The sequence below is a fragment of the Maylandia zebra genome, linkage group LG20, assembly GCF_041146795.1.
Source record: "Maylandia zebra isolate NMK-2024a linkage group LG20, Mzebra_GT3a, whole genome shotgun sequence".
NCBI classification, from domain to species: Eukaryota; Metazoa; Chordata; class Actinopteri; order Cichliformes; family Cichlidae; genus Maylandia; species Maylandia zebra.
The window spans coordinates 25,181,473-25,203,834 of NC_135186.1; the positions used below are offsets into that span (position 1 = coordinate 25,181,473).

The 22,362-nt window shown below is 39.5% G+C and overlaps 1 protein-coding gene across 3 annotated transcripts in view; it reads left to right on the forward strand.

Moving 5' to 3' along the window:
* Positions 1-22,362, forward strand: part of LOC101467973 (IQ motif and SEC7 domain-containing protein 1) — a 93,069-nt gene that overhangs the window by 10,021 nt on the left and 60,686 nt on the right. For all 3 annotated transcript variants that reach the window (XM_004546170.5, XM_004546163.3, XM_004546165.5), the window contains exons 2-3: positions 8,398-8,427; positions 15,209-15,316. In XM_004546170.5, coding sequence (XP_004546227.1) covers positions 8,398-8,427; positions 15,209-15,316 — 138 coding nt within the window. The remainder of the gene's footprint in view (positions 1-8,397; positions 8,428-15,208; positions 15,317-22,362) is intronic.

A 22,362-nucleotide genomic window follows, 5' to 3' on the forward strand; every position in this document is an offset into this window, starting at 1 on the left:
AGAGCTGTTTGAAATGCTGCCACTAGTTTTCTGCCAAGTGGGAGTGCGGTGTGTGTGTGTGTGTGTGTGTGTGTGCGTGTGTGTGCGTGCGTGAAAAGCTGACAAGGTGGAGGCTGAGTCAACAGTTAAACACAGATGAGGAGCTACTGCTTACACACACTCTTCTTAGTCACCATGGATAGATGTCAACACAGGCCTTGTTACAGCTGGCTGGGCTGAATTTTCTGTTGCGAGTACTTAACTGGTTTGTGTATTTAAGTTTGCTGATGGTTACTTGCTGGTTTAACAGGTTCAATTGCTTCCACTCAGGTGTTGGCTTGCGGTATGTGCATTTCAGATGCTTGTAGATGGAGTGCACTTCTTCTCTTGTTCTTTATAACCTCAGACTTTGCAAGAGACTCTGAGGGCTCACCCAAATCTGAGCAATATGTTCAGGAATGCAGCATGAGTAAGAGTGAGATCCCCCTGTATCCAGCTCACTTTGTTAGGTCAGGTGTTTAAGACCACTTGGATTCAAAGTGGGAGGAAAAAACCAGTGCGCCTTTTTAACATGCTCAAGAGCTTTAAATGTCTGGAAACAAAAGTCTAATATTATTTAGATGCTATTGTAATCTCGCTGATTGTTAATCCATGTCTGGTAAACATGCTGATTATGTTATTTTGAACATTGCATAGAGAGCTATTTTGAATCTGATGCCAGCAATCAGGGACAACATTGTTAGTTTAATTAAAGTATTTACATGATTAGTTATAAAAAGAGACTCCCTGAGGGATCGTCTTCTGCGAAAAAGTGAAATATTGTTGGTTCAAAGTGTTTGACAATATAGTACTAAAGTCAGATTGCAAAGAATTTGGGAATTCCCTTTAAAGAGGCAGAGAATCCACATCTCTGGATGAAATGGACAAAGAACTAATATTGAATGGCCCTGCTATTTGGGCCCTTAGGTATGACTTTATTAAAAATAGACATTTTCCTGTTGTGGAAATGTGTTGCTGCATCCAGAAATAATGTAGTTTAAAATTTTACCATGCGAAGAAACATAAACTATGTCCGCTTACTCCTCTGGACCAGAGCTCAACTGTCCCGTGGTCTTGCAAAACAAAATTTGGACACTTTGTCCACAAAGCTAAGGAGCACAGGGAACATCCAGCAGAGTGTCTGAAATGGGGACATCACTGAGCTTTTTCTTTCTTAAGCAGAGTTTTTTGTCATGCCATATGTAGTTTTTTCTCATACACAGTATAAAAGATGGACATAGCTACTAATGTCACCTGTTGGTATTTGAAGTCCCATTTTGAGCATTTCCAGCGCAGCCAAAAAAAAAAGAATGTGAAAAGCAGGTGTGGTTTTTTTTTTTTTTTTTTTTTTTTTTTTTTTTAAACTGCATGCTCATTGGCTAACGACTAACGATTCTTAAAGTCATTAGGAAAGCGTTTATAGCAGCGGTCTCCAACCTTCTTTGCACCACGGACCGGTTTATGCCCGACAATATTTTCACGGACCGGCCTTTATAGTGTCGCGGATAAATGCAACAAAATAAAACCAGTACCGGTACCGAAAAAAAGATTTAATCATAACACACATGAAAAGACCCAGGAAAACAGAGTTAACGATAAAAACGATAACACTAAAAACCCTGAAAACCATACATTTCACAGCCGAGCCTCAACTCTCGTGGCCCGGTACCAAACGACTCACGGACCGGTACCGGTCCGTGGCCTGGGGGTTGGGGACTGCCGGTTTATAGAGTCAGAAAACTGCTCTCCTATTTACTACTTCTGATGTTTTACAGATATTTAACTAACCAGGTGGGATTAACTTGGCTGTCTGACAATCATGGTAACTATGTAGGAATAAGGCCCCGGTCTCATAGGGCTAGAAAATGATCTGCGACCATCTGACAACCTCCTGTCATAAAGTAAAAGTGAATATTCCACAGCTGGTTGCAATTGGTTGCTAGAGGTTGATGGCAGTTGCTCAGAAAATGATTTGCGAAGTCTTAGTTAACACAGGTCTACAGACGGGTCAGTGATGTCCACAACCACTAGGGGAATAAACTTTAATTTCTCAAACCAGTTTACAAACCACTTCCTTGTGATTGCTTTTGTTCGCTAGCTAATCGCCGCGGTCATAGTTTTAATGGAGGCGACAGACTTGTCTGTGAAAGTGCATCACCTTCTGTACAACCAGTTTCACTCAGCAACATTATTGTACATGAAATGGACAACTTGCATATCTGTGAGGCCTTATTGATTCTTGACCAACATTCAAGGAAGACTGCTTAAATTAGCAAGGTGATGTCAAACCATATGCTGCACATATTTCAAGAGTAATGCTGCTTGGAAAAGAAAAACTACCTGAAAGAACCCACTGAAAATCTTTTTGCTCATTGTGAAAACAAAAAAAATTACAAAGAGTGTCTTGAACCTTTTGGGCAGCTAAAAAAAAACAGTCTTAAGCACAGATGGGAAAACTCTGACTGGTACTCCAGTGTAGATGATGAGAACTTAAAGTGGGCAAAAGAAGAATGGGGCTTTGTGCAGTTTTCTTGTACAAGTGTGTATGTGTGTACGAATGTGTGTTTGTGAAGAATTGCCACTTTCCTTTTATGCAGGAGCTGACAGCCTGTGGGGGTCATGCACCAGTAACTCCTCAGAGATACATAATTTGACAGCACCATGAGAAACAAACCACTACAGAGAGGACTCATTAGATCTGCTTAGCAAGACACATTTGTGCTTTTAATTAGCTGCTGATTAATACAGATCATTTAGGTCTCAGTAATATGGACACAAGAAGTGTGTATTGCACTGAGGAGCCTAAGACTTGATGAATGGCCTTAATTTATGTACTTGACTGGGGGAAAAAAAAATGGGAAGTAGTAATAAAGACACACAAACAAGCATCTTACCAGAGAAGCAAGTGTAAAATCTACATCAAACATTAAAATGATGCATCTTGACTGCAGTGTTCTTTGAAAAGGAAACATCTTATAAAATATTGACAATAAATGTGAAAAGGTACACAAGAGCGTCTAGCTTTGGTGTTCCTCCTCTGAGGGACCTGTCAGCGTGAGTGAGCTGTTATAGCCGACCGCAGGTTCAAGTCATTGATCATTTGATGGCATTGTTCTGAATGGAGGCAAGAGCCACGAAATTGCAACAAGGCCTGTTCTGCTTTCAGTAGAAAGTTTTGAAAATTGAGTGCAACTCTGGATTTGATTTATTATTTTTCATCACGGCTTGAAGGAGTTTGATCGCAGAAGCTTAAAGCATTTCATAACTGCCGCGCTTGTTGCTGAATTCCACAGTATATTATTCAGTAAAGCCACTAACTGTTTAGGTAACTTTGGAAATAACTTTGGTCTATCCAGTTCAGTCAAGGACTGCGACGTTCATAATGGCATTCCTGCTGTTAGCCTTGTCAAGTGCGAGGTGAAGAGGTCAGAGGTGAAGATGGGTCTGTGTGTCCTGATTTGTATTTATTTATTTATTTTAAATGTTGAGGCCGATAGAACACAAAGTACAGTAAGAGAATTGCAGTAGAAATATGTGGTACAGCACTGTTTGCATGCAGTATTAAATATGGTCTCCAGTGCAGTAGTCTTATTTGCAATGTCATCAATCAAATGCCTTAAAAAAAATAAATAATAATAACTACAGTAGCTTCTGATATTTTCTAAATAAGTGGAAGGAAATGGGTGCACATGTTTTTCTTTATTGCCCAGTGCTATTTTTTTTAATTTATTTTTGCCACATTAAAAGTGATGAAGTGCTAGAAGCTATTTCTTCGAGGCCTAACCCTACTGAATATTTTACAGTGAAAAACAAATAATGGGTTTCTAATTACATTGGGACAGGCCTTTCCTGAAAGAGGTGAGGAAAGTAAAACAGCTTTAGGAAAATGTGGCCACGCTTTAATAATACATGGTAACGTATCTGAAAGCGAAGAAAATGTTTTACCTACAATAAGCCATACACAGTGTAAAAACAGGAATTTGTTGGAAGCAAGATGTGTTTGTCTGTGTGTTGCACAGTAGATGATGTTCCAGTTTATTTGATGCTAAGCAGGGAGATATGATTAAATGAGCAGACTAATGCATTTCTGCAGCCGTGTCCAGTTGCACTTACTCTTGCAGAAACGCAGATTGATAAACTCTGAGTCAGCGTTCTTTGCACTCGCTCTGCCCTCCCTGATCATTTCCTCTCTCACAACAGGAAACAGACTGTCCTCACAGCAACAGACTCTGTATCTGATCCAAAGGAGAAAAAAAAGGGCTTAAATATGTACCGTACACATGCAGTGAGGTAAAGGGCAAGTGGAAGCCACTGAGATGGCAGTAAATGTAATACTGGTTGTGGGGTGGAAATCTTAATTCTACCACTTGAGATTTCACTTCTCTGCAGGCCGCTATTGGAGAAACCACCCTCACAGCTTGAGTAGGCCTTCCTGTGGAATGATACTTCCAATGGGATTTGGCATTTCATGCATTATTTAAAAGGCTTTGGGAATGCACCTGAAAGTGCCTGGTGTTTCAGCGCAATGCAGAAGAAAAACAGCTCAACTTGGATTCTTGCTTTCATTCATGTATTTGTCATCATTAAGATAATAGTTTCCACTTAAATAAGGCAATAAAAAGTGGATTTCATTTTTATTTCCATTACCACCCAAATTAGCTTTGAGAACCTGAGTGAATTAATAATCCATTAATATTCTTTTCTCATATAACCCTACATTCTGAAGGCGCTTTTTCTCAACTCGCTGTTTTCCGTAGCCATTTCGGAAATCTAATTTGGCTCAAATCTAGTTGGTACAATTCCTGATTGAGTTCTAATGACTCAGTCAAAGAGGCAGGTCCTGCAAATCGCAGTAAAGCAGCCATCAGAGTTTTTACAGTTCATTGTACATTGCTGAAAATATCAGCAGCAGCAGCATGTCCTCAGTTTGATTCCTAGCCAGCAGGATGTGTACTTCATGCTTTCTTTCTCACCTTCTTTCTGCCTGTCTCTGCTGTGACTAATTAAGGCAAAAGAATGTCTTTAAATGGATGCACCTGTCACTTACAGCCTTAAAATGGCTTTAATTGGTGCTTCTATCATGTCACTGTAACCGTTACAGAACTTTATGGTGAGTTTCTGCTTACTGTTTAGGTAACTTGATCATTTTTAATCGTTCTAACAGCTCGTATGTGTTTTTTCAGCTGTTGCAGGCAATTCTAAAACCCACTGAGCACTGACTGCTGGGGATGGTGAGCATCGGTTAAAGAGGGAAATATTTCCTTAAGGGATCAATAGAGATGCACGCACTGGATTTTTAGACATGAAATTCACCAAGTGATCAGAAACATGACTCTGTGAATGCTAATTTTAGTTGCTCTGTAACAGCTGGATTTGTAAATGAGCAGCTGCTTCTTGTCAGTTTCCCATATTAAATTAAGAATTGTATGAGCACTTGCATTTGCAGCCTTTTTGCCAGTGCCCTTTCATAGCCAACAAGTTAGTGACTCAGGGGCAGAAAGTCAGGCTCCATATGAATACAAATGACTGATGATACATGGAGCTGTATAAGATGCAGCAGACTGTCCATTTGTCTTCTGTACAAGGGTGACAGTTTTGCAGGAAAGACCATAAAAATGAATGCCTCACCACACAAGTCAGGATTTCTGCAAATGTAGTAACAGTAATAGTAGTAGTAGTAGTAGAAGTCATATTCAATCTGTAGGCTGGAGGAGCTGTCCAGGGTACTGACCACTTCTTGTGTGCTGTGGCCGCCTCTGAGGATGGTGGGTTAGAAAGTGGGAAGTTGTTTAAAAGATGGAAATATCATTTAGTCAAAGATTTGTGAAGCATGGTTTTTGTCTGATCATTTTTTTCACTGATGCATTGTATACACAGCAATCAATTTCTCCAGTAATTGTATCTGGACTGGAGAATGTGTGTCAATGAATCTCATCCCACCATTGCATTATATTGACTCCGCTGTATTCTTACCTCAGCCTATTTCCACAGTCCAAATGGGATTTGCGTTAATGAAAATGCAGACGGTATCAGGTTTCTTCTGTGCTTTATGGAAATAATTAAGATTTTTGGATGCCGTTGCTGAAAAATTGCTGACAGTCTTAAGGAGATGTTTAGGTGAGCTATAGATATTTGAAATGAGAGGAATGGTACATGGCCAACACCCAGGCAAGCAAACAAGTAAAATGACTTGGAATGATGAGGAGGACAACAATCACCAATGAAGAACTATGCAGAGAATCATCAACAATAAGGATGAACAGCACAACCCTTCTAAGAAAAGCCTTTGTATGTACAGTACCAGTAACTATACCGTCTATTCACAAATGAATCCCTCATTGTTTGGTTTGGTTAACAGTAGAGACTACATTTTATTTCTGTAGTGTGAATAGCACTGTACTTGCTTTTAAAATGCTATTTACTAAAGGCAATTTCTAAAAGAACCTATGAAATGGCAGGGTCAAAGGTTCATAGGTATGACCGACCAAGCTTGCAGCTAGAACTGCAATCAAGCATTTGGAACAACTGGCAATAAGTCTTTCACATCACTGTGGAAGGATATCGGCCCACACTCTTCTTTGTGTGGTTGTTTATGGTTCATTAGTCCATCGACTTTGAGTAGACCAATCCAAAACCTTCTTTTTCTTCATGGTCAATCAGATGTGAACTTGCTGGTGTGTTTGGGACATTGTCATAACACAAGTAAGCCTGAGCTTTTGGACATGACATGCTCGTTGGAGATTCTCCAAGATTTTCTGCTAGAGAGGAAAAGCCATGGTTCCAGGAGACCATCACCACCATGTTCCATTGTTGGTATGATGTTCATTTTATGCTGTTAGTTTTACTTCAAATGAAACCTTCCAAGTCATCATGAAGATGTTTTTTTTTTTTTTTTTTTTTTTTTTTTTTGGGAAATCTGAGACAAGACTTTGTGGGGGTTTTTTGGTTTGTTTATTTGTTTTCTGCCAGATATGTCATTCTGGTCCTGTCTCTTTCTTATTGTTGAATCATGAACACTGAACTTAACTTAGGCAAGTGAGGGCTCCAGTTCTATTGTGGCCTCATGGATGAGTCGTTCATGTGCTCTTGTAGAGATTTTGGTAGGCCAGCCGCTCATGGGAAGGCTCTCATGAGAGATCCACTATGCTTTCACTATAGTGTCTGTGAAGGTTCTCAGTCATCCAGGTCATCGTAGGCAAAGGAGCTTGCAAAGAAAAGCGTCTGGACTTCTTTAAGTTGCTTGAAGACGTTTCACCTCTCATCCGAGAAGCTTCTTCAGTTCTAAGGTCAAATATTTAAACCCAGTGGGAGTATCCCCCCCAAAGAGGGACAAAAGGACCCCCTGATGATCCTCTAATCACATGAGCCAAGGTGTGAAAGCGGGTGTGGGTCCCAATCAGCCAGGGTTTTGGGTGAGCTCATTGTGAAACCTGACCCCACCTTATCATGCGATTTCCTGAGGTCAGATGGCCCAGGATGTGAGTGGGCGTTAAGGCATCTGGGGAGGGAACTCAAAACTGGATTATAGATGGCAGGCAGTTGGTGTCGTAAACCCCCGCCTCTGTTCAAAGATGGTCGCTCACAGTGGACATAGATGACTATTTTCACTATAGTATGTGGTTGTACCACATACTTTTTAACATGTGGGCCACCCTTGCTTATGCTGTTTTCGGTCAGTCAGCCAGCCACAGAGAAGTTCTAACATATAAAGAGCCTTACAAGCAATGGAAAGTGTCCACTGTAGCCACGATGTGTGCTTTTCATCCCTTTTTTCCCTTTTTGATCCATATTCCCTTAAATGAATCAACATGTGACTACTGCATTTTGTATTTAATTGGATTATTTATTTGTGTATTTTACAGCACTGTGGCTGTTACAACCAGAATAGTTGTAGTTTCACATTTCTTGTCCACGAGTCGTCTATTCTATTACACAGGCCATCATGAAAGTTTCATGCCTATCTAAACACCAAAGTATAAAAAGGTTGGGGTTTTTGGGTTTTTTTTGGTGTTTTTTTTTTTATTTTTATTTTTATTTTTTTTTTTTGTCTTCAAGGACAAGATACTGGATTCAGTAGACACATTTTTGACACATTCAGTGGAATATTTTGTAAATGTCACACCAAAGTTGTATCTAGAATATAAATTGTGTCCACTTCTCAGGAGACCAGATTGATCTGTTTAAAAGTGTAGCACCTGTCAGTGTCAGATAGCTGCACTTTACTGCAATAATGCAGTTGCTGAATCAAAGCCTGGTGGTTAGTGAGCCATTTTATGTAACTTCACTTGTCTTTTGCTGTCCTACTGAAGCACTGCAGCATCCCTGTTTCTACCTGTTTAACAAAAACCATTAAAACCGTGTGTCTCATTTGTTTTTCAGATCTGAATGTGACGCCTCCAGAATGGTCAGGTATGTCCACCTGCTTTTAAAAATCTGTTATTATTGTTTTTATCTGTTTAGGTTGATGCATCTGCCTGATACTTATCTAATTTAAAGAAAAGCTTGTGCCTTTTGGGGAAATCGTCTTATTGCTCCAGAAAATACTTTGGTGAAGACACTGTCCTACATAAGTCTTTCAGTTTGAGTGAGGAAAATGAATAACCAAGGATCATGAGGCTAGCCAGGGTAAGTGAGGAACTGAGGTAGGGCTGTTATTGGTGTTTCTTGATATTGCAGTGTGGAGGAAGTAATGAGATTTTTATGTCCAGTCCAAGGTCACACTCTTCTGTTGATAGTTGCTGGCTGTGTGAACTTCGATAGCTGGAGATTTATAGGTTTGTTTCTCCTGACAGAGTTAAGTTGTGGGTTGATTTAAAACTGTAATGTGAGTCCATCATTTGCTGTGAACAAAGCTGAGGGAATATGGCTTGCATGCAGAGAGTAGATGGGCTTCTCTTGCTGGTAAACACACTCCTTATCTGCAGTTTCTCTCTTTAGGGATGTCTCGCTATGGGATCCAAACAGTCTCTCCCCCTGCCTCTGTAGTGCGGTGTATCAAGAACCTAACAGAGTCTAGAAAAGTTGAAAAATTGTGGCAGAGCCTGTCCCGTGTTTTTGATACCAATTTTCCAGGCTGTCTGTTCTTTCCTTATACTCTCTGCTGTCTGCACTCCCAGGCTGCTTCTCTTCTGCTCTAAATGTCCCATTACAAATCTGAAGTAAATTCAGAGGGCCACAGCCTGAAGATGTGTGCCAGTCTTTGTCTTTGTACAGTCCCAGGATATGTGTACTTCAGTATGTGCTTGCAAAGCAGAGACGTGTGTGTGTGTGTGTGTATATGAGGTTTGTTTCACACTCGGTGTGTAAATCATCCCAGAAAATGGGTTATATGAAACTTTTATGTGTTCTGTATGAATTTGGATAAATCAAAGCGTTTATCCTTAATTTTCTATTTTGGACTTCTTCTTTTTTTTTTTCTTTTTTTTTTTTTTTTTTTTTTACTATCACCAAATATTAATTTCACTTAAAACATCTGAATTGAGTTTTTAGCTGCAAGACTTTCTTTGGACATTATCAGGGTTATTGTCTTCTTCCTGTGTCTGAAACGGATGTGAACAGATTTTTTGGTTATCATAATTTGATTTTTTTCATATACCTCAGCCCTGTAAAAGCAAAGAAGCAAAGCAGTAGAAATGGAGGACAAGGCTTGAGAGCCAAATAATCCCATCTCACCAAATTGGTGTTTTGATGTAGTTGGAAAAGTCTCAAATGGCAGCAGCCTTCTGCTTGCAATTCTTGCTTGTGAATTTGGCCACAAGTCCCAGAATCTTCCGTTCGTTAAGTGTCCCAAAACTGTTAATATGCTTATGTGTAAAATGTGGTTCGAAATTCAAGCATTAAGCATCTCTGCCAGCACAGTTTGGATCTTGCAGCTTTGCTGGGAGCTGCACACAAACTTGATACTGACTTATAATACTTGTGACTGAATTCTTGCTGCTGCTCACTTTTTAGCAATAAAATTTATGGTAGTCTGTGTAAATCAGTGAAAAGCTTCATGACCTCTCACCCCACATTGCAGGACTAAATCTACATTACATTTTAGAAATGGATTGGTATGTGTGCTGAGAGAATAATAAAATACTTTTTAAGCCTATGAATAAATCCATCAGCAAACAGTTTAAGATTCAAGCATTGATTTAATTGAATGAATAATTAGAGCAAAGTGCTGAAATGCTTTTAGGGAAGGTTGATATGTATAAAATAGTCCAATTGGTTAAAGAGGGTAACTAAATCTAAAAAGAACAATTTACCAATACAAAAACGAAGAAACTTATATTTGATTTTAAAATGAATACACACAATCATATAACACAAAAAGCCTTTTTAGCTGTGTTTCTATGTCTGCAGACTCCTCCCACATGATCAGGAATTGAGCAAGCAAATGTGACACAAAATTATACCTTAGGCACCTGACGGTTCTTATCTATATCACGTAGTATGATGTCAACGTGCTGCCTAGCAACCACTTAGCAGTACGCTAAAAATACCTCTATTTAACATGTACGCTTCCTCTATAGGACCTTATGAAAGCATCATATCATTTTTACCCCTCAGCCGTAAAAGGCTGATGTGGTATTATAATCACCCAGCGGGGCAGGCAGGCGGTGTATTCAAGTTTTTGAGTACAGCGATTTTAGATTTTATACCATAGGTGCATCTATTAAAAATTTCAGAGGTGTTCGAAACAACTGAGTCTCGCTGTTTGAATGTTGACCTCAAGGTCAAAAGTCAGCTTTTCTGAAAATCACCTGGGATTTTCAAATTTATACTATAGGCGCACGTACTTCGAGGCTGAGGGGTAACACCAGTGGTTACTTGTATTTGTATGTCAGGAAAATAACATCTAATCTATATCCACAAAACTTAAGTCTTTAATTATATATTATGATGCCATCAGGTTGCCTGGAAATCCCCTAGCAATGGCCAAATAAGACTTAGTTTTTTGCGTTTATGCGCCTACACACATGAACTCATCCCATCATTTTAATTCATGGCAGTATCATCTCATTTATATCAACAAAAGTGGAATTATGTTACAATATCGTCGCATTGCCTAGCAACCACATTGCAACGGGATAATATGGCCCATTTTATTTTTTTCTGTTCATGCTCTTATGGTGCTTTTATGAGGTTTTGTATCATTTTAAATTCAGTATAATAACAACTAATTTATATCCACAAAATCTAAATTAAGCATGATGTGTTATGACGCCACCAGGTAGCTTGGCAGCCACCTAGCAACATGCTAACAAGACCTTGTCTTAGCATTTATGCACAAAACACCTTTTGTGTTAGGTTAAACAAGCGTGCTAGTATTTTTAAAAGAAAAAAGAAAAAAAAAAGTAACATTTATTGGTTTGAGCGTAATTCGTTATCTCTTTGACTTTTGATTAATTATTTTGAGTTTTGGAAATACAAATTAGGTACTCAGTTAGATGCTTTATTTCACAATTTATGTATTCAAACTGTCCACAATCTAAAATACTGTATAGGTCAGATGTATTTACAAATTCAAGTAAAGGCAATCAAGATGCTCATAGCAGTGGTGCAATTGAGATATAAGATGAGAAATTCTAAATATAAGATCTACAGAACGGATTTTAAATGATGATTTTTAACATTAAACATAAAAATTTTAAATTACATTTGAAACAATAAAATCTTTGTATATAAAATGTATAAATAAAATCTTTATAAGCCTATTTGCGATTCCATACTAAGTTTCACTATGCACATCTTCTGTGTCTTATAAAAAACTTTTTTCATGCTACTGCTTCTAATGTTGTTCCCATGATATGGATATACTATCTCAGTGCAAATATTCTTAGCAACCAACCAGCAGCCAGATTCAAATTGCTGTGACAGCTACCATAAATTTCTCCGTCACTCACTCGATTCATCTTGGCCTTGAGTTTCCTTTTGTATCGCAGCTTAAAGCTATTTACTGTAAAATCGCTACAACTGCCAAAACAGCACTCTGCTGACAACACACAGCAGACTTACAGTCACTTACATCTCTCACCCTGTTAATATGCCACACCATGACACAAGTGAGTCGGGTTGTTTTAAATTTTGTGTGTTACATGGCTTGGTAGGTTTCATTATCATTTATAATGGAAAAGCCACCAAACTTGGTTCAGGCGCTATAAATAAATAAGCCATGCTCCCGGAAGATTGCTTTGCACTGGTTTGATAGAAGTTTGAGTGAGCGTGTGGGGAGAGATTGGCCCAGTCGGCGATGGGGGATTATTCTTATACACACTCCATGGCTAATGAGAGAGGAGTAGCAACATGGCGGTGTTTAATTGGTCTGCTGTTGTGTAATCAGAATGGATGGTTTCATTCAGATGTGATTACACCCGGGCTCAGATAGGAAGGCAGGCGCTCATCAGCCTCAGTGACCTGCTTTTATTGGATTGTTCTTCAGTGAATGTTTAATGATAAGGTGTTCTCCCACTCCACATTTTGTACAGCACTCATTCATAAGCCCGACGAGCACATGGCCAAAGCCTAGAGCTGAGGAGTAGTCGGGCACTTAATCACGCCAACTGCAATGGGAATGCAGGATGAAAATGCTCTTGTCTTATTTATACCTGTTTACTTGGGCTCGGTGAGATTGTGTTTTGTGATGGATGGCAGTTGTTATAGTTGTCTGGGAGTGTCTGAGAACAAAGAGCAAGTTCCAATTTCATATTGTTTCATATGCTGTATCCATGACCGTGGCCCTTTTGAGCACTCCACATTCTGTCTTTTTTTTTTTTTTTTTTGTATTGAACATGTTTGGCTTCACGCACACGAAGGCCAGCTTGTCAGCAAGCTGCAGTAATAGTGGGTGACTGGAGGTATTCTGGAAAGCCTTAGCGAGGGCTGCAGCTTTGATTTCCCCGTAGTCCTCCGCAGAGAGTTGGGGAAACAGAGAGGAGGGGATTATACAGCTCAGTCATTATTGTAGGAATGACAATGAAGAGAATAAAGCTTTGCTGGGCTGTTGTTTGGGGGGCGTCAGAACCCCTTTTTAGAGTGCATCTCAAAATAATACCATAGGCAAAGCCCTTCCAATTAATTCAAACATTAAGTCAGAGTAATTTGTTATTGTAACAGGATTGTGGGAAGATTTATGACGTTCAGTGATATACTATAAGAATTAACATACAACATTAAAGAGGAGCAAAGAGACTGCACTCTTGCAACTTCTATTGCTCATGAGGCGTTTCCTAAAATAGGCTTGGAACTGCAGATTTCTCTCTGAAGAGAGGGCATCTCTCTAGATCCGCACAATGCGTGGGGTGAACTGTACTTTATTCACTCACAAATCTATCCTACAAAGAGCCGGGCTGTCCTCCAGTGCACTGTCAGGCAGCTGAACTGATACTTGTCTACAAGCACGAGACGTGACAGGCCTGTGTCGCAGAACTGCTCCAGTGCAGTCTTGAACCCTTGGCCGGTGTACTCCTCAGGGATCACACAAACCTATCTCGTGTTGCCAATTTTGATGGGTAGAACACAGAGCCTGCTGTTTGCACGAGTCCTTCCCGATTAAGAAAACTGCATTTCAGATCTTAACAAGGAATTGTCCTGAAACAATCCCCTACAGACACGGGAGTGTGCAGTGTGTGGTGACAGAATCCGAAGATGCAAATTAAAGTCACATGACGTGTCACTCTCATGGGAAAGACCTGACATTTATTTATGGTCTGAAGCAAAGTCTGAGCCTTGACTCTGTGGGACTTTCTGAAAAACTAATGGAGGACGGGAAGAAAATTTCAGACTAATCCAAGGTTCATAACTCTCAACTGAGCCAGAGCAGAGACATTAGCATTTTTTAAATTAATAATTCATTGTGCCGAAACAGCAGCAAATGGCAGCAGCCATGACACAATTAGCCACTGCTATGTCTCAGGGCCTCGGTGCAAGATTTTTCATCTCGACACTGAGTTAAACAATGAACAATAATAGCGTTTTTCTTCTGAAGTAAGATGCGGCTGTATGTTTTCGATGACGACTTCATTCTCTGGCAGAGATGGGTGGGTTGACTATAACCCACAGCTTGAGAAATGTGCTTTGCCCATGATAGACATGCAATCCAATGGGGGGCTGGCTCAGTGAAAACCTTAACAGATGAGAGAGAAATATCTCTGTGGAAGTGATCTCCTGTGGAAGAAGATGAGAAATGCCTGAATAATCAGTAGTAGAGGAAGAAACTATTTTAACTTTACAGACAAAGCACAAGCCGTGAAGTTGCATATACTCAACAAAGGAGCTTAACTTATGTGAACTCCCAATTATGTAAATAGGATAACTTGAGAATGAGGCGACATAGGAGTTACAAATTGGTACCGTTGGTGTATTTACTAAAGATCTCAGTGATCTCGACTTCAAGGTCAGAGGTCAAGTTTTCTGAAAATCTTGTGAATGCGATGCGATAACTTGAGAACATACTATTTTGAAATTGATACCATAGGTTTGTTTTAGGAGGCTAAGGGATTGCATTTATTTTCTTTGACGCAGTCAGATTGAGGTCTTTTTTTCACCCCAAGTTTTCACACGCATTACATTTTACTGTTACCTACTGGCATTTTACCCATATTTGTTTCAGAGAAATGTAATTATCTGGCAGTACAGACACCATTTTGTTATGTTATCAGTGTGCAGCACTTACTTTGCACCACTGTTCACAAAATCAAATGAGAAACAGGTTTGGAGTAATATTTAAAAAAAAAAAAAAAAAAAAAGAGCATGAAGTTATGCATACCTGGATGTATTTCTTGTACATGAAGAGTTCAAACATTTATATATCTTATTGAGGACATCTAATTGACATAATGCTTTCCCTGGCCTCATACCTTAACCCTAACCATCAAAATGAATGCCTAAACCTAAGCATAATCTAATTGTAACCCTGATACTAAGATGACATTTTGAGCCTCTAAAATGTCTTCAAACTCGTGGGGACGGGGATTTTGTCCCCATAAGTGACTGTTGGTCCCCACAAGTATAGTGTCATGCCAATTTTCTGTCCTCACAAAGAGTCTAAACATGGGCGTGTACATGCACGCACGCACGCACACACAAACAGACTCACACAGCCGTCATTTCATTTTAAAAATGTTTCTGTCATATCTGTCCTTGCAGGTACCACATTTCTGTTTTTTCTTGTTTGTTTTTTGTAACACAGTGTGTCCTTTTGTAGGAGACATACATCTCTACCAGTTGAAGTCACAGAGAATCCCGGGAGGTTGGTTTCTGAAGGTTGCAGAAGAGTCACCCCCTGCCGCAAGTGGAAGTCTGCTTCCTTTGGGTACAGTGAGATGTTAATTTTAACAGTTACTTCACATTCAGTTTGTCTCATAAGCACTGCAGCAAAACAATATTTTCCTTGTCTTCCTCTTGTTAATGTCTAAAACTCTTCACTGGTGATATTGATCGCCCTGCTAATTAGCCTCTCTATGTCGGAAGTATTGGCCATGACAGCTTGACAGCTGCAAACTTTGCCGCGTCCTAATGTTCGAGGCTTTGCAGCTGCTCTCATCAGCTTTTTATGACACAGCAGTTTGATTGCTGCAGTGCCTTTTTTTTTTCTGATCTGCACATTAAAGTCTTCTAACCAAATGCACTGTAGGAGGAAATCATTAAGTATAGCCTTCACGAAATATGACCCTTCATTGCTGCGTACCCATTAGCCGTGCTGAGCTTGGACCTTGACAATCTCTCAACAATGAGGAGGGAGCAGAGCACAAAGTCGCATCGACGGGACAGACTTGGGGGTGGTCTTTAAAAGGCATGAGTTTCATAAGAGACACCTCCCTGTGCTGTATGCTTCATCATCAAAAAGCAACGTGCCCTAATCCACAGCCCAATTTTAGCTCGCGTGCAACCCAAAAATAAATCCTACTGCATAGTGGGAACATGCTCTATTTTTAAAGAGCAGTGTTCAGAGGTTTCTGATGAGTAGTAACATCTGTGGGTTGTTTTTAGACTTCTGTAACACTGCAGAAAGGAGGCTTTGCTATTTCTTGCTGATTAATATCTCATTCACTCATGCTCCATCTATTTGTCTCAATATGATTGTTATACAGTAAGTAATTTTCAGGCGTAAAGTTAATGGGTTAAATGGATCATGACTGCAAACAAGATGATGGCTGTGCTTTGAGGTTTAATATTTTCCTCTTCAGCTCAGCAGCACTGCTTGCGTCCGTCAGCGTTTACTTATCTCACAGTTAGAATGGGATAATTATTAAATGATGGTAAAAGAGAACGAGCCCCCTTCCTGATCGTTTTGGCTTTGCTGATTGATTTCAAATGGTCTTGCTTTAATGCAAGACCATTTGAAATGGTCTTGCATTAAAGCAAGACCATTTCAATAATCCCAGATGTAATTATTAATGTGCGCAAGTTAATTATTATTGATCTTTCCTTTTAGTTAGAGAGCTCACAATTACCAACAGCAAAAGCAGAAAAATGGATCAGTTTGGTCAACATGATAGAGTTGTGTCTCACACACACACAGACACACACACAGTCATGTTTGCATATCTTTGTGGGGACATCTAATTGACATAGTGCTTACGCTAGCCACTACACCTAAGCCTAACCATAAAAACTGAATGACTAACCCTAACCCTTAGCCTAAACCTAACCATAACCTGGTTGTAACCCTAACACCAAAACCACATTTTGAGTCTCAAAAAATGTCCCCATAAGTGCTGTTGGTCCCCACAAGTGTTTTGGTCCCCACAAAGATATATAAACATAGTACACACACACACACACACACACTCACACTCATTTACACACTTGCACCGGTGCTTGCACACTCACAGGAAATGGTAAGTGACAGGGTGGACTGGAAGTTTGCAAATCAGATCACTGCATGGCCCAAAATGTAAGCAAACATTTGTTATAAAGGCCTTGGTCACAGCTGTCTTTTGTCATGCTTGACTTGTTTTGGAGGGTATTATTTCCTTTAGAAAGAGAGGAAACTCGCTGCATATGGTGTTTCAAAGGTCCTGTGCCAGATTTGAACCCAGGATGTTGCACTGTACACCACAGTGACTAGAAAACAATATTTTTTTTTCACATCATGTCTGAAAAGAAATGTTGGGTTATCCTTCCTTCTCGAGGGACGCTGGGTGTTTGAGGCTCTCATCGACTGGGTGACTCTTTTTTTTTTTTTTGGAAGTACCGTATGTTTTTGTGACACTAACAAAATGGAGAAGGTGAAATATTAATTACTATGGCATTTGTGGCCTGCTGTGCTATGCCCTGCAGATTATTTCATATTGTTTTAGTAATTCTAGACTTTGGAAACTAAGTTAAAAGACTTATTAGGGATTAATGGAACAAGTTTGGTGTCAAAGCTGTGTCATTCACAGAGCTCAGCTTGCTCCTCATCCTCCAGAGTTAGGGCAGTCTCTGGGGGCGGCCAATTACATTCAGAGCATGTAGAGTGTCTGCTATACTGCAACAGCATAAACACACTCCAGGCACTGACTTTAATTGTTGCTTCTGCTGTATACTTTTCTTTACTTCTCTTTACTTGTTTGCTCTGCTTTATTTACTATGTACTTGTTCTTTCTCTGTTCTCTTCTACATCAAAGCATTTACATGATCAAATACCATTTCATCACCATTAGAGCAAGGCAATCCATTAGCTTAGATGTGAAAAACACTTTTTCATGCATAAACATGTCTGTTTGAGTCAATAATGGACATCTGATTATTATGTTTTTTTTCACTAAATCTGGTGATATTATGAGACTGTACAGATCAGACCAGACCAGTGCAACAACAATAAGCCTAGAAAAAGTTCACTTTCATACCACCAGTGTGGAAAAGTAATCTCCTTCAAATGTTTGGAGCACAAAAAACTGGTCCCAGCAGGTTTTGTCAGTGCATGATTTGTTTTCTTTAATGTAGACAACAGAATGGAAATATTGTCGATTTTTCTCATTCAGAAACTGTCAAAACATCCAGAAACTACAGAGAATCACAGGCAGTAAGAGATATCACTTACAGTCTGCCCCATACATTTTGGAAAAATGACACAAATGTTGTTCAATCTTGACTACTTGATTTAAAATCTATGGTGGTAGTGTACAATGAAGTGCAGACTTTTAGCTTTAATCCAAGGGGTATAGTAAAGTTATCGCATTAATTCTTTAGGAATTAAAAACATTTTTATGCATAGCCCCTCAAAAGTAATTAAACATACTAAGATGAATATAAGGATCTAAGTCCTTTGCCACAGATGAGTCCTGAAATCTAGAATCCATGGACATCATCAAATCCTGTTTTTCCCCCAGCTTTCCTGGCCCTTTACTGCAGCTGCCTTCAGTTGCTTCTTGTTTGTGCGTCATTCTGCATTCAGTTTTGTATTTAATAACTGAAAAACAAATATGTTTAGCTGAGATCAGTTAATTGAGTTTCTAAGTTATTGGAAGGACATCGTGTGAGCTCCTGAGGCAGGTAGTTCCAAAGCTGAGGGTCCCTGATGGCAAAAGCAAAGTCGCCTTTAGATTTAAGCCTTGATATTTGGAACTGCCAGGAGGACCCCATCTAGAGGTTGAATTCGCTCATACAGGGTCAACATTGTTCCTGTGTATCTAAGGGGCCAGACTCAAACTTGCTTTAAAAGTGAAAATTTTAAAATGATATCTGAAACGTACTGGTAGCCAGTCGAGAGGAACCAGCATTTTGGTGATGGGATTCTGCCCGCTTAAACCAGTAAGAAAAACTGTGAACATTTTGCTACTCTTGGTGGTGGTCTTTAGCACCTTGGACAGGAAAATGTGTCAGCATAAGCTCCAAGCATTCACACGTAAATCACCCAGCTGAAACACTGAAATGTTACTGGTGTGATGATGGCCTGCAATGTAATAGCATATGTGAACCACAACAAAGAAGATGGATTGCTTGACTTCTATCAGGACGCACACATCATTTTCCTCAAGATATATAATTCTTTTTCCATTCTTGACTTGCTTTAAAGTGCAGTAAATCAGGAGCTAGCGACAAATCAGAGTCTGTAGACCAAAGTGGAACAGAGAGAAGAGGAAACATAACTACATTTAAAAAAAAAAAAAAAAAAAAAAAAAAAAAAGGAAAGCTATTTTAAAGGGGTGAATTCACAAAAAGAAAATGGATGACTTCCATATTAATTATAAATTATACTGTTTTGTTATCTACAAAATGTTTTTACTTCTACATATAGAAGTGAAAGTACTGTACTTACACTTGATAACAGGCTTTAATAACCTAAGAACTGAAACTATAAAGAGATTAGGTTAAAGTTTCCCAGCAACCATGGTAAAAAAAATGACATTTGGTTTATCGGAGCGATCGTGGCTCAAAAGTTGGGAGTTCGCCTTGTAATTGGAAGGTTGCCGGTTCGAGCCTCGGCTTGGACAGTCTCTGTCGTTGTGTCCTTGAGCAAGACACTTCACCCGTTGCCTACTGGTGGTGGTCAGAGGGCCCGGTGGCGCCAGTGTCCGGCAGCCTCGCCTCTGTCAGTGCGCCCCAGGGTGGCTGTGGCTACAATGTAGCTTGCATCACCAGTGTGTGAATTTTACCTGTACAGCATCCCGCTGAGTGTATCGCTTGCTCCTAGCTCTGGAATGACCTGCTAGAGGAAATTAAGTCGAGTCAGTCTTTCTTTGAGTCTTAAAACACATTTTTATGACAATGCTTTCCCTTTGAGTTTTTCACTTGCTTTGAATAGTCTACTTCCTCAGTACATTACTCAGTACAACTTATTGGAATTGATGTTGGCTTTATTTAAAATGGCCAATAAATGAAATGTAAAAAAAAACAAAAACAAATGTTGACAACACACAAATAAAACAACCAGCTGATCCGAGCACAATCGGGCAGAGAATAATAGAGTAATCTGTGACTTGTTGTTGTATTATAAGAAAGAACACATAAATAACTGTTCACTTTTTATTTTGTGTGACTGAAGGAAAAAAGTATTTGCCAGTATATCAGATTTTTACATCACCAAATATCTGTGTCCACATTGGTCTTAAACGTCAGTGGAGCTCTAGTTTGTTTTTATTTTGTTCAGTCTTGGTTTTATTGTATTGCTCCTGTGTAGCATCTCGCAACATGATTTTTAAGTGCTGCTTTAAATAACTAGTTGTTATTATTAGTGAGCGATATACTGAAACTCAAAATACAGCCAAATATTTAGCTTTCAGTCTCATCATTTGCCATCTCCGCCTCTGTAACGATTTCTCCCACTTCTGTCTCTTCTGTGGCTCTGGTTTCATTTGTAAAGACTAGTGGCTGTTTCATTTCTACTCCTCTCCCATGACTGTTGAGCGTAGAGTGGGAGAGGTGAAAACAGGAAGTGTGTTTATGTCAGACTAAGAAAGCGAAACTGGAGCATACAGCCAGTCCAATAGGGATGCAGGATCTCAGCTTATTGTGAGAAAGGATCATTGCTCTATACGGTTTACTGAGGGAAAAGAATCCAAATTCATCTGCAGGCATGTGATGGAAACTTGAAAGAAAATGGTACAAAAGCAGCATATTATATGTTATAATATAGGAATATAGACAACCACATGAAATGAAGGGTAAAAAAAACACATTTTCTTCCTCAGTATCTGTAAAATACATGAACAGAAAGCATGTTTTAACTGATTTTGGGTGCTGCATGTATTCATTGCCTGCAGCTGCCTTCTAGTTCAGTCCCGTCCAGATTTAAGACTACTTCTGCACCCATCAAGCTCAGCCCAAGGCTGAATGAATGCTTTTAACTACCCAAGATGCTTTCCCTCTCTTCCCTCTCACGCTTTCCTCACTTCACGCCTCTCTTTTAATTCCCCCCCCCCCCCCCCCTTTTTTTCCTCCAGATATTCTCTTTGTTCTTTCACTCAATCAAATATAAATAAATAAATAAATATCATCTGCTGGTCTGTAATCTTTCACCTCCTTTGACTCTGTGGTACGTATCTGTGTCTCCCTTTTTCTCTCATCAATTAAAACAACCCATCTGACTTGATTAATAGCTAAGGGGCAGAAGTAAAAGTGGGATGGTGAAGTGTAACTCTTTCTGAAGTGTTTACACCCCTCTCTTAAGGCTCCAGTAGGTTGTAAACTTGCTGTTACTGGACTGGTCCATTTATTTGAATTTGATGTTTGTATTATCTGGCATTTGACTTTTAGAAAACACCTAAACTTGGATCTCCACTAGTACATATTTAATTCCGGGGTTTTATGTTTTTAATTATAATTATAAAGTTAAATGGCTATTTCATAACAGGACCTGTGATTACGTTCACTGCAGAGCTCATTGATTCCTGCAAATTGGCCTTTCTTCCTGGGATCGCAGACCCCCACCCTAACCTTCTGCTGATGCAGCCAATGTCTTATTTGCTGATGGCTGGAGGCAGAAAGGCAGCCCGGGAGACTGTGATCTAGCTGCAGGGGTGAATATAGTGCAAAGCGACACATACACAGAAAAATGACAATATGTAGGTTCATGAACCCTGCATCATGACTGTTACTGCAGGTATTTCATTGCAGCATTCCCCTTCTGTAAGGCCTTGACAGTATCCGTGGTCATTTGGAAAGGAGTTTAACGATGCACTAAACATTTATTGTATGTGGCTGCAAACAGTCCCGGATAAATGAATGAGCAGTTGTGTCCAAGAGTTAGTGCTGGTTTTTAAAAAGAAAAGGAAGAAAGGAAAAAAAAAAAAGAGCAATTAAAGTGCCTTCCGCCCTCCATAAAATTCAGACTGTTATTTAATGCTTTCTTTTTTGGTTCTTTTTCTTTACTGCCGTCAATATTGAAAAGGTTTGATTCCACCAGATGGGAAATTACATCTGTGCAATGATTTAATAGGCCTGTGAAATAGAAGGCCCACTACCTTAATGTGTTTGAACTCTTGAGAAAACTCTTTGAAGTTCCCAGCTTCTGTTTCGTCATCACATTCTCTTAAGAGTTAATTACAGGCTCCACGCTGCGCTCTGAAGCTGCATAGCTGGAAACACACAGTTTTGATTTAGAAGTAAACGCAGGCCATTTGGTTCGTAATAAGTTGCTTTGACTCTAAGTAGCAGAGCAGAATTTGATGCTTTTTGTTGTGCCATGTGCCTTTCACTTGACTCAGTTTTGCAGTTAATGCTTTTGGGCAAGATGCACGCATGTGTGGTTGATCTGCATATGTGTGCTGTCACTTTCGCATGCAGACAGCCATGCTGCACATAAACAGTTTTCAAAGATTGCGATGCTGTGCTATAAAGCCTGGCAAGCTGTCAGTTGTGATGTTATGGCTATGTTTTCACTCTAACTCATTCATAATGGGGAGCATTTATGATTTTTCTTATTTTCTGTCA